General features: G+C 38.5%; 3 protein-coding genes across 5 annotated transcripts; 2 read left to right on the forward strand and 1 right to left on the reverse strand.

Annotated features, from left to right (window-relative positions):
- Positions 1-996: 996 nt before the first annotated feature.
- Positions 997-1,941, forward strand: LOC141842957 (uncharacterized). The gene is made up of 2 exons (XM_074730959.1): positions 997-1,410; positions 1,507-1,941. The coding sequence occupies exons 1-2, from the start codon at positions 1,042-1,044 to the stop codon at positions 1,798-1,800; spliced, it is 663 nt and encodes a 220-aa protein (XP_074587060.1). The 5' UTR covers positions 997-1,041; the 3' UTR covers positions 1,801-1,941.
- A 91-nt stretch (positions 1,942-2,032) lies between these two features.
- Positions 2,033-6,477, reverse strand: LOC141842956 (protein STRUBBELIG-RECEPTOR FAMILY 6-like). 2 transcript variants are annotated; one of them, XM_074730958.1, is made up of 16 exons: positions 6,356-6,477; positions 5,848-5,977; positions 5,688-5,759; positions 5,548-5,619; positions 5,402-5,473; positions 5,249-5,320; positions 4,928-4,999; positions 4,737-4,802; positions 4,584-4,649; positions 4,243-4,499; positions 3,845-4,116; positions 3,356-3,618; positions 3,081-3,216; positions 2,810-2,940; positions 2,561-2,717; positions 2,033-2,447 (listed from the first exon to the last, which is right to left on the reverse strand). In XM_074730958.1, the coding sequence occupies exons 1-16, from the start codon at positions 6,465-6,467 to the stop codon at positions 2,295-2,297; spliced, it is 2,103 nt and encodes a 700-aa protein (XP_074587059.1). In that variant the 5' UTR covers positions 6,468-6,477; the 3' UTR covers positions 2,033-2,294. The 2 variants fall into 2 exon arrangements, with proteins under 2 accessions (XP_074587059.1, XP_074587058.1); XM_074730957.1 differs by having other exon boundaries at positions 3,845-4,128.
- A 628-nt stretch (positions 6,478-7,105) lies between these two features.
- LOC141843241 (phytanoyl-CoA dioxygenase) lies at positions 7,106-10,471 on the forward strand. Of its 2 annotated transcripts, none has more exons than XM_074731290.1 (9): positions 7,106-7,204; positions 7,290-7,411; positions 7,527-7,587; positions 8,511-8,579; positions 8,685-8,803; positions 9,663-9,810; positions 9,910-10,054; positions 10,144-10,230; positions 10,322-10,471. In XM_074731290.1, the coding sequence occupies exons 1-9, from the start codon at positions 7,150-7,152 to the stop codon at positions 10,362-10,364; spliced, it is 849 nt and encodes a 282-aa protein (XP_074587391.1). In that variant the 5' UTR covers positions 7,106-7,149; the 3' UTR covers positions 10,365-10,471. The 2 variants fall into 2 exon arrangements, with proteins under 2 accessions (XP_074587391.1, XP_074587392.1); XM_074731291.1 differs by having other exon boundaries at positions 7,530-7,587.
- Positions 10,472-11,023: the final 552 nt, after the last annotated feature.

Consider the following 11,023-nt stretch of genomic DNA (forward strand, 5'->3'; position numbering starts at 1 on the left):
GTCTATCACCACACGAGTTTTGACGACGCTCTAAAAGCGTCACGCAAGCCCGACGATACCTTCGAACATAACGCATGGCAACTAAAACCCCTTTAGACGAGTCGCAAGGGCTCGGGGCCTCGGGCGTGCTGACACAGAAGGCGTGAAAATGTCGATTTCAATCCGTGAGGCAGAACGAGATGTTTCACCCATATCAGATGAAATAGCTCGAGATTTCATTCCTTGATGAGCGCTTTCCGATTTATTATGGTGGCTAGCGAAAATTTTTTATGGGATCGAATTGATCATCGTAGGATTAGTCGATTCGAAAGACTGAATATCTGATGTCAATTAAATGATTTGGATCAGCTAACCTTTGAACAAGCGATTGAAAGTATATAAAAGAGAGTGTTAGATGCTCCCTCTTTGGACGAACAACATAGACAAAATTGGAACTCTCGTTAATCTTCGATCACTCACCCACTTTTAGAGTTTACCTCTAGTGAGCTCGAATGCTCTATAAACCTATAGATCCTTAAAGAGAAATATCGTAGTGTGTCTTCAACGGATGAACTCGATGAGTCCAAATGACTTTAGCTGTCGAATTTGCTCTTGAAGTAGCAATGACAAGCAAATTTATACTCATAGAAAGTTGTAGTTGGTCACTGACGAAAGAGAATATTATTTTAGTTTTATTGAGATTCGATCTTTGCCTACAACAACAATTCTGTTCCGTAATAATCAACTAAATTATATCTCAAGAGCAAGAGAATTTAATCTTCCATCCCTTATACTTATAGTATAGATGAGAATTATCTGATGAATATTTTAGAATTGAGATTTTAAATTTATCGGATGAATGATGAGATTTTGGATAGATGAAATCTTAAAATAATAATAATAATAAATAAATAAATGAGGATTATCCCTATGGGCTTTCCCTGCATGGGCTTCGGAGGCCGTCTTCTCCTTCACCGCCACGTCCCCACGTTCGTCCCGGCCTCTGTAACTATACTAGTCACGTTCAGGGATCCCTTTCCATACCCTTTTCTCCTTCCGAACATGGCGGAAGAGCAAACGGAGAACCTCCCCCAGGTGCTCGTGGGAGACGAGCGCGCCGCCGATACGGTGCCGCGCCAGTGCGGCTGCGACGCGCCGAAACGGGGAAGCGAGGACCGAGACGAGGAAGACCCTGATTCGAAGAGATTCAAGTTGGAGAAATGCTCGGAGGCCGACGAGAAGCCCCATGGAGTTAAGGAAAAGGAAGAAGTCGGAGGAGGAAATATTGAGGCGGGAGGAGGCGGATCGGACCAGATCGAAACGGTGGCAGGAGCAAGAATCGGGCCGAAGGTGTTCCGATCGTCGACGGACATGTTCGAGTACTGTTTGAAACTTCTCCGGTCGTGGCCGCCGAATCTGAATCTCAACAAGGTGAGGTTTGTCAACCTTGGGCAAAGATTTCTCCTTTCGGATTTAGGGTTTTGTAAAACTTGCCCTGTTTTGTTAAACGTCTTTCTCTGGTTGCAGTACGAGCACCTGGTATTGCTGAGCTTACTGGAGAAAGGCCACCCCGAACCTGCAAAGAAGATCGGGAAAGGCATTGAAGCATTCCAGGTGCGCTACCACCCAACCTGGAAGAATCGATGCTTCTTCATTGTTCGAGTCGATGGCAGCGCTGATGATTTTAGCTTCCGCAAATGCGTCGACCACATACTGCCTTTGCCGGACCATATGAAACTGAACTCGGCATCGAACAACTTCTCCGGCGACAGAGGTGGAAGAAGAGGCGGTCGAGGCTATGGAAGGAAGGGCAAGCACTAGGCGATCGATGGTTCTTTGTGGTTTCTTTCAGAAGTGTAAATCAACTAGATCAAATGCTAAGTCTAGCATTTTCATGTTGATGTCATATCATTGAACATTTTGGTGCCTTGTTCAGTGATTAACTCTATCGAAAGTTTTCCCAATTGCTCGTATTGAAGCATATTGCCATCAAAAGAGAAACTTATATTTCTTTCAGAATTGAGTTCAAATTCAGTAACAAGAAGAAAGAACAGGATTGAATAGGGAAACTCTATTCAAAAGTTTATTCTCAATATAAATCACACAGGTATGCTTCAGCCGCATCCAAGATCATTTTTATTTATTTGAAACACGACACTGTCAAGCTCTTCCATGGTGAACAACAATCTACTAATCACTGACCATTTGTTAACCTATCAATCACACAGAAAAATTATCTAAAGTCATGAAATACGATGTGTTTGAGACATCTGTAGAAAAAGACGATATGTTCCAGCATTAGGAAGACGGCATGATTACTGCAAATAATCATTCAAGTCATCGGCGGCTCTCCTGCTAGTTCCTACGCTATCTTCCCTGCCCATTTTGATGCTCATATTCGCCCTTTGGACTAGACGAACCAATGCTTGCACAACCTCCGACATCGGCGGCCTAAATTCGGGCTCAGGCTGCACATCATTGAGCCAAGAATTACAATGAAAAGCACAAAAAGGTTGTGAGTTTATGGTTTTTAGTTTCAGAAAGTCCAACATGTTTGAATCACTAGATAATGCATGTTTACCTGAACACACAGAGCAATTACATCGGCGAATCGAGATAGCGATTTCGGAGAGAATGAGCCCTTGAGAACTGGATCGACCATCATATCTAATGCATCTATGTCATGTAGTTGAGGAGTTGCCCATCTAACCAAGTACTGCTCTGATCGCGGTCTTGAGCTGACACAAGTAGGCAAAACAATTGTGAAGATCATGCAACAAATCATTTTTACCTAGAACATGATGCATTTCAAAAAAATAAAACTGAGTACCTGTCAAATGGCTTCCTCCCTGTCATGAGCTCCAACATGACGACTCCAAAGCGATAAACATCACTCTTTAAAGTGTACTGACCAGACATGGAGCTCTCAGGTGCGTTGAGGCCCATTTCCTGTTCACCTGCCTGTGCACATGTGATTATATTAAAATTTCACCCAACATTTACCTCTAACAAGATCAACTACATTAATCTTGAAATTTGAATCTGAAAAGGGATGATGTTTGGACTAATGGAACAATATTGTTTACAATCTCATGCATTACCTGAAACTCTGTATTGGGAATAAGATTTTCAAATCCACAATCTGAAAGATGTGGATTGAATTCTGTGTCCAACAGAATGTTAGATGACTTGAAATTTTTGTGGAGAACAGAGGGTGAGCAAACCTCATGCAGATACCTGGAGTCAAATTTAAAGATACAACTTTGACATGAGAAGAGAGAAAAAAGAGAAATAATTGAAGTTTTAGACAGAACAGAGGACAATCTTTAGGCTACAATAATCAAATATCTTCTAAGGAGGATAGCATCCCACTTACTCTAAAGCCCGAGCAGCACCGAGTGCAATCTTGATCCGAGCATTCCATGACAGTGGTTCGTCTGAGAGATGGAGGAGTTCATACAGCGAGCCATTCTTGTGAAAATCATACACCAACATTCTCTGTCCATACTCAGAACAGTAACCTTCCAGCTCGGTCAAATTTGTATGGTGCAGACATGAAATCTTTGTGACTAGATCAATGAAGTCGTCAGTTGATTTGCTCGGCAGGGACTTTGGATTTAATTTCTTCACAGCCAAAATCTAAACAAAAATGTAGAATACAATCCAAAAGACATACATGATATTCAATCAGCTGGGCAAACTAATCGTGCCATTAAAACTCTTCAAATAGTGTTACCAAAATCCATGGAAAATGATTAGATGAATCAGCTTTCCAGTGCAAACAAGATGGATGATTATAATTTTGCCACTATCAAACATGAGTCCGGAATAAATAAGAAGCTTTTTTTTTTTATCATATTAATACCTTTCCATCATCAAACTCTGCCTTGAAAACACGACCAAAAGTGCCTTCACCAATAAGGTTGTCTTCACTGAAGCTATCTGTAGCTATTTGCAAGTCAGCCACAGAATAAATAGTTGATTTGATACTTGTTACGTCCACCTTCTTTGTGATAAGTTTGCTTGAGCAATCATCTTCGTCAAATGATTTATAGTGATGAGGTTTAAGACTTGGTGGAGGAAGTGATGGCAACTTTTCTATGTCAAATATTGAGGATGTTCTATTCATCTCCTTCTCTGCAACATAAACTAAATCATACTACAACCCAATTAAATGTGTGAACCTCAACAAGAATCTTTATGTAGTAATAGACCAGATTTTGCAGATATCAAACGTTTGTTATACCCACAAATGTGGAGTACCTTTAACCCTATCTGAATCTAGATGAGCATATTGCCGGTCTTGGTCAAGATTTTCTTCAATCGAAGTTTTTCTTGTCTTTCTCCAAATTATAAAGAATGCAATTAATCCACCAATGAAGAAGACACCTGCAACACTTCCTGCTATTCCCCCTACTCCTACACCGCTACCATGGCCAGTATGAGAGTTTTGATCAGATGGAGATTGATTTGGTTGAGATGGACTATCTGTCCCAGAGCTCCAGTCATTATTCTCAGTCCTACAGAATAGGATCCACAAATGAGCCATTCAATTTATCCTCAATTAAATCATATGATAGCATGCAAGTTCATTTAGTACTCACTGAAGGTTATTAATCCCCTTTAATCGGTCAGGAATGGATCCATTGAAGTGGTTATTTGCAACATTCCTAAAGCAGGGTTACGAAAGTCAATTTTCTTGTAATCTAAACTAGTTATAATTTTGATATAAACTGGCAACTTTATTTATTACTTACAAACTCTGAAGGGTAAGATTGGCAAGGACATTTATGGTACCAGTGAATTGATTGTTCTCCAAATATCTGAAAATGGATGAAGAAATAGTAAGCATAACATTCTTCATGCAATTTGGTTTCGGAGAAAGATAAAAAAAAGCCAAATGATAAGATATTATGTTAATGCTTGGAACATTCATTATTCCTCTTACAAGTTTGTCAAACTTGTTAGACTCCTGAAGCTTTGTGGAAGGGTACCATTAAGAGAATTGTAAGACAGGTCCCTGCGGTAAAAGGGTCCCTTTATCAGAGAGTGGAGTATGATAGAGTAGAAAGTATTCATGGACATGTAGGTTTTGACAGTATTGAAGGTAAAAACATAATTATGAATAAGAAACTTATTTTGAGAAGATACAAGAGGTAAATGATATTGCATAACACAGAATATAAAGATAATTGATACTAAGAAGTAAATTTCTTATCTAATAATTGAACAAAAATGTTCATCAACTGAAAATTTTGTCTACGCTCACATTGTTGTGAATTTAGAGAGGCCTCCAAAAATATCATCCAGACGTCCACGGAGTTGATTGTGAGCAAGATTTCTGTGACATTAATGCATTGTCTTATTTTACATTAATGACAAGATCACATGATTATTTGAGCTAGAGTAGAAGGCCGCTCACAGAAGCTCCAATTTGGCCATATGAGAAACTGAATAGGGTATGCTTCCACCAAATTGATTATTGCTAAGGTCTCTGCAGACAAGATTACCATTAGATGTCCACCTACAAAACTAAGTGACAGTTGGAAGCATATTCAAACAACTCACAATCTAAGAAGGTTTGGCGGGAGGTTATAAGGTATCAAATTACCATTTCCAAGATTATTTTGGTTCATATCCCTGTAACAAACTAGCATTGTGAGAATATTGAATTCCAAGAGGAATCTCTAAAAACTTTACTAACTTACAGCTCCTCCAGTGAAACCATTTGGTTCATATTATAGCCCAATGTCCCAGATAGACCCAAACTTGACAATTTTCTGCTAGTACAAAAAGGAGAGAGTGCATCAATCAGATAAGAAGCAAGCAAAACATACCAAGAATAAAATCACAAGTTATCACTCTCACATAGCTGTCACTGATGAGCCAGAGCATGTAATTCCCAGCCATGATTCCCCGCATGGATCACCACTTTGCTTCCAGCCTGATAGCTGTGGTGCTGAATTCAAACTGCTGAACAGCACATATAGAGCAGAAGCTGCACAAGGAGCATGAAAGCTGAGTACAAGAATCAAGTTGAATTGGGTAAAACTCAGACCACGAAGTTCTTGTGGGATAACTGCAGAAAGTTAAAACATTTCTTTTCCTGTTTTCTAGGTATTGGATGAATACCTAGAATAATAAATCTGCTAAACAAGAGTCACAAGGATAATCTCTTTCGGCGACTAAATGAAGCAAACTAATCGATCAGCATCATAATTTGCAGAAGGGAAAAAAAATTCAACCTTTCGCAAACTGTGGATTTGGCACTTATCAACCAAAACACCAAATCAGAAAACCAAAACACGAAATTGTTCAAGCCTTTTCCAGGAGAAAGCACACATCAAACCCTCAACGAGACTATGAATTCACTCACCGTCGTTGGGATCGGTAGCGCCATAAACGAAGCTCGGATTCCGATCGCAAGCCCAGATGCAAGCCAAAACGACCCAAATCGCGACGGCCACTTCCGCCTCCCCCCTCGCCATTCTCCCAGCGATCCGAAAGCTCGCCGCCCCGCCGCATTGGACTCTATAAATCCCGTCGCCTTCGACTACTTCCAAAGCTAGCTGGCGCCAAGAGCGCGAGGAATCCGAAAGCGCAATTTTTTAATGCCCCAAACCACAGATATTCGCGCTCTGCAGCGAATTGACGGCTGTATCAGATGCTTGATCGAATCAGGACCGTCTATTTTATATGATTTGCATAAGACGCGTCGGTCAGAAAGTTTTTTTTTTTAATAAATTAAAAATGGAACTCATATTTCATGCGGAAATTATTTATTTATTTTCAATCCTTCACTTAATTTAATTCCGCGTGAAAGCCTTTTTTTTCATAATTTTTTATTACATAATACAAATTTAATAGAGATTTTTATGTAAGTATTCAACTCTAGAAATATCATCAATAAAATGGTGGTTTCCACGTTCTAAAGTTTTAATGCCTCTCCACTTATAAAATGTTGTATTTTTTCACAATAAGTCCTCTTATTTGTCATATTTCAAACATCAACCTGGCCCATGTGGCCGTTGAATGAGATTGTTGGGCCGGGCCCATTGGCGGGTCTAGGCCCGTTCGTGACCTATAGCTCGCGCGACGACTCCCCCTCTTGCTTAAGAAAGACGGAAGGGCAACTATCGTAGGGCGGTGGAAGGGGAGCGAACGATCGCTATGGGAATCGCCGGCAATCTGACCGCAGAGCAGCTCGACTTCTTTAATGTCAATGGTATCGACTTCTGAATCCTGAAAATTATCTTTTTTTGGGTTCCAAATCCGGTGAAAGGTACCCTTAGGAGTGATGCATCTTGCAGGTTATTTGGTCGTGGAATCGTTTTCGGGCTCCGAGGAGGTCAAGGAGATGAGAGACCGGATGGAGGAGTTGTTGAACGGGTTTGACGGCTCCTACTCGTCCATTTTCTCGACGACGAACCAGGTACTAGAACGCCACCGAGTTGAAGTCGTGTTTTTTACGGTCGTAGGTTAAGCATGAAAGGAGCAGGAAAAAAGGGTTTGTTTTTGTTGATTTTTGTCCTCTTTGGTTAATTTAGCAGCAACATACGGATGCTTACTTCTTTGAGAGCGCAGAGAAGATCTCTTTCTTTTTCGAAGGTTTGTTTTTAACTTTTTATTTCTCGTAAAAGAAATCTCCTTTATATATTAATTTCAGTCCTTGGTACTGCTTGGTTATCTGTTTCTGTCCTTCTCGGACCTATTAGGTTTCCTAGTGTAAATGAAAGGGATGAGGATCATGTAAGCGTGGTCACTGTTGTGGATTGCAGAGGGTGCTATGCCAGTACTACCTGTCTTTGAAAGTGAGATTACCTTGATTCTCTGAGGATTTCAAGGCTGCACTTATTAGAATAACACTTAAAATATAACTATTGGAACCCTCACATTTGGGTGAAAACGAATTTAATTGTTTATCTTGTCTTACAATTTCTCATGTATCTGAGATATTCTCTTTACCTGTGAGTCAAATTTTGGAATATTTGTCTTGACTCGACCCGTTTAGATGAGAGAAAGGCTTAATCAATTGTGACCATACCATGCCTAGACCTACTAAATCTATTTTAATATCAATTGCAGCAATTCACACAATGAGAGAACTAACCCATTAGCTTGTTAAGCTTAATCATTGTCTCAAAATAGTTTAGTGAAAGTTAATAATAGCTCACTCATCTAAGCTTATAAACCTATCTTATTAGTTCACAACTCACCATGTGGGGCTAGCCAGCTATGTATTTGAGTTGTGGACATATGAAGCTTTGTTTGTTAAAATGGATAGCAATTTTGTATGTGTATATAAGATGTTTGTGCATGATGCCAGGTTTTACCAGGAAAAAAAGTGCACAGTAGTTGAATATTTGTTGGCTACAAACTCCTGGTTTTTTGTTAATGTGATTTGTTGGTTCTTCCTCCACTTTCTGTCATATCCAGACCATCCATTTCATCCATCAGTTTGAAGAACAACACCTGCATCTCTTATTTTCTGCTTGTTATCCTGATAAACTTTTTTCTTATGGTATTTGCAGAGAAAGCATTTGGAGTTGATGGATGTTTGAAACAGCCAAAGGAGCTCTCCATAAATAAAGTTGGTCACGGTTTGTATTGTAGACAAAATATGTTGATTGTATATTGATATTTGAGCAAAAAAGATTGATGGATTTTATAGTAATTTTTAAAGCTATTTCTGTGGCCCTATACAGCCCTACATGAAATAGATCCTGTTTTCAAAAAGTTCTCAATCTCAGACAAGTTGTTGGGCATGCTTTTTTCATTGGATTACAAGAGACCTGTGGTTATACAATCCATGTATATCTTTAAGGTAAGTTGCTATACGCCAATGCATTTGCTTTTAATTTCACTTAGTTTGGATTTCCATATCGTGATCAAAAAGTGAGTTTAAAAATATATAGGATTTTCAATTATTATCTCCTTTGGCTTTTGTAGTGCATCATCATTGATAATCTCTTCATGCTTATTTTTCTTTGTTTACTCATTTTGATCAAGAGTGCTTGTCTAGCCAAGTAGCCATTACAATGAATCCTTGCAACATCATTGGAAATAAGAAGGATTAAGCCTAAAGACTTGGTCGAAACCGTTTACAATCTTGTGAAACCATTTCCAAAAAAAACTCAGCGACATTCAGGATCAGATCCCTGTTAACAACAAGTTTAGCTGAGAACAATGATATCCACCACATTTTAGCTCACTGAAAGTATAGAGGAAACAATGCTCAATACTTCAATTTTTGAGTCACCTCTGTAGCAAATTGGAATATGTTTGCATGACAGAAGTTGTGATCAACTAATATTTATTTTAGGATATTTGTTTCCTTTATTTAGTTAGGTTGCATTAGCTTGACTTGATCAGAATAATGAGCTAAAAAGTTTTGATGGAATCATGACTACCACTAGTAGATCAATCTCAAGACATGAATGAGAAACTAATACAACAAACAAAGAAAATTATCATGTTTGACACTCTTTAAGGAAACCAGTGCATGTCTCAAAAATTATAAGTTCTGAGTTGGATCTGTATGATGTAAATCTGTTTTATGTTGTTGAAGTGATTTTAATATGCTATTAGGGGGCTATGAAAATCAGATGCCGTTGTTTTGTCACAATGATACTCTACTTTTCTTTGTCAATAACCACATAACTCGGTGTTTACCAACTCAATAGCAACCAGGCATCGGTGGAGAGGTAACTCCACACCAGGACAACTCATTCCTGTACACGGACCCTCCCTCTTGCACAGGATTATGGCTGGCACTAGAAGATGCAACCATCACCAATGGTTGTCTGTGGGCCATTCCCGGCTCCCACAAGAGTATCCTTCTTCGCCTTCTTTGTGGACTCTTTCACAATCTCTCTAGCATCATGGAGCTTTTAAATCCTATGATCACTCACTCTACTTTGTTAACTGTAGATGGTCTAAAGAGGAGGTTTATTAGAGATGAAAATGGAGTACACTTTGATGAACCTTCACCATCCTATGATCAGAAAGATTTTGTACCATTAGAGGTCAAAGAAGGCGCTTTAGTTGTCATACACGGTGATCTTATCCATCAAAGGTAAATTACTCTGTTAGCCATCATCATTTTGATGGAGCAATGGTAACTTTTTTCTTTTGTTTGACTTCTTTGGGATTTTCTTGTGCCAGTTTTGAGAACAAGTCGTCCAAATCAAGGCACGCCTTGAGCTTGCATGTTGTAGAAACTCAAGAACATGAATGGTCAAAGGATAACTGGTTAGTAACCACATTAGCCATTTTACTTAGGTACCTTTGGTGATGCAATGTAGTTTCTTTTTCATCTCATTATCGATTTGTTTCCTAATAGGATTCAAAGAAAAGTTGATCCAGTGCCACTTTATGCTCGTTGACTCGAGTAGCAAAGAAGAACAAACAAGTGCCCTTCAAAATAAAACGGGTAATGTATCAAATTGCACCCATTTTAGTTGATATTTATCTTTAAAATGTCCTGTTAGATAGTTTCTATCAAATCTTGATCACATTTAGTTTGTGAGATGAAACCATAGACATACAAATTGACATTTCTTTAGCATCTTAAATTCTTAAATCATTCGACTGTGGGCAATGTAACAGTTACCATGATGTATGTTTGGATGATATAAATCAAACAGTAAGTGCAAATCAGACATGATTTCATTTGGATGATGAAACTCAAGCAACAGATATTTTTAATGATAGGTTTATGCCATCTTAGATTATATTATATAACCTAGCTCTAATCAATCTAGGTGGCATAAAATTATTATTAAAAATACATCTCATTTTTGTATCATTTTATATTTGTTCAAATGGTATAATTTGTTTACCAAATAATTAATTTGGGACCTAACTTATCACTCCTAATCTCCATGCATAAATAATTCCTATATTTAAAAAATTTGTGTATTAATGACCCTTACTACTTGCTTTAATTATACCTTTATTGCTTTAGTTATGAATTGTATCGTCCCAAATTTTAAAATTTAAATTTATCCAAATATTTAATTTGTATCCGAGAATTATTTTACAA

The sequence above is a fragment of the Curcuma longa genome, chromosome 12, assembly GCF_044706935.1.
Source record: "Curcuma longa cultivar G26 ecotype Majalengka, Jawa Barat chromosome 12, ITB_CL_G26_1.1, whole genome shotgun sequence".
NCBI classification, from domain to species: domain Eukaryota; kingdom Viridiplantae; phylum Streptophyta; class Magnoliopsida; order Zingiberales; family Zingiberaceae; genus Curcuma; species Curcuma longa.

What these genes read in the sequence shown, in the direction of transcription:
- LOC141842957 (XM_074730959.1), top strand. Translation starts at nt 1,042, where the DNA reads ATGGCGGAAGAGCAAACGGAGAACCTCCCCCAGGTGCTCGTGGGAGAC. An exon ending in CGAATCTGAATCTCAACAAG is followed by an intron (nt 1,411 to 1,506) that starts GTGAGGTTTGTC and finishes CTCTGGTTGCAG; the next exon opens with TACGAGCACCTGGTATTGCT.
- LOC141842956 (XM_074730957.1), bottom strand. Translation starts at nt 6,467, where the DNA reads ATGGCGAGGGGGGAGGCGGAAGTGGCCGTCGCGATTTGGGTCGTTTTG. An exon ending in CTCTCTAAATTCACAACAAT is followed by an intron (nt 5,000 to 5,248) that starts GTGAGCGTAGAC and finishes CTTTTACCGCAG; the next exon opens with GGACCTGTCTTACAATTCTC. An exon ending in AGATTCAGATAGGGTTAAAG is followed by an intron (nt 4,129 to 4,242) that starts GTACTCCACATT and finishes AGTATGATTTAG; the next exon opens with TTTATGTTGCAGAGAAGGAG.
- LOC141843241 (XM_074731290.1), top strand. Translation starts at nt 7,150, where the DNA reads ATGGGAATCGCCGGCAATCTGACCGCAGAGCAGCTCGACTTCTTTAAT. An exon ending in CGACTTCTTTAATGTCAATG is followed by an intron (nt 7,205 to 7,289) that starts GTATCGACTTCT and finishes TGCATCTTGCAG; the next exon opens with GTTATTTGGTCGTGGAATCG. An exon ending in GAATGGTCAAAGGATAACTG is followed by an intron (nt 10,231 to 10,321) that starts GTTAGTAACCAC and finishes GTTTCCTAATAG; the next exon opens with GATTCAAAGAAAAGTTGATC.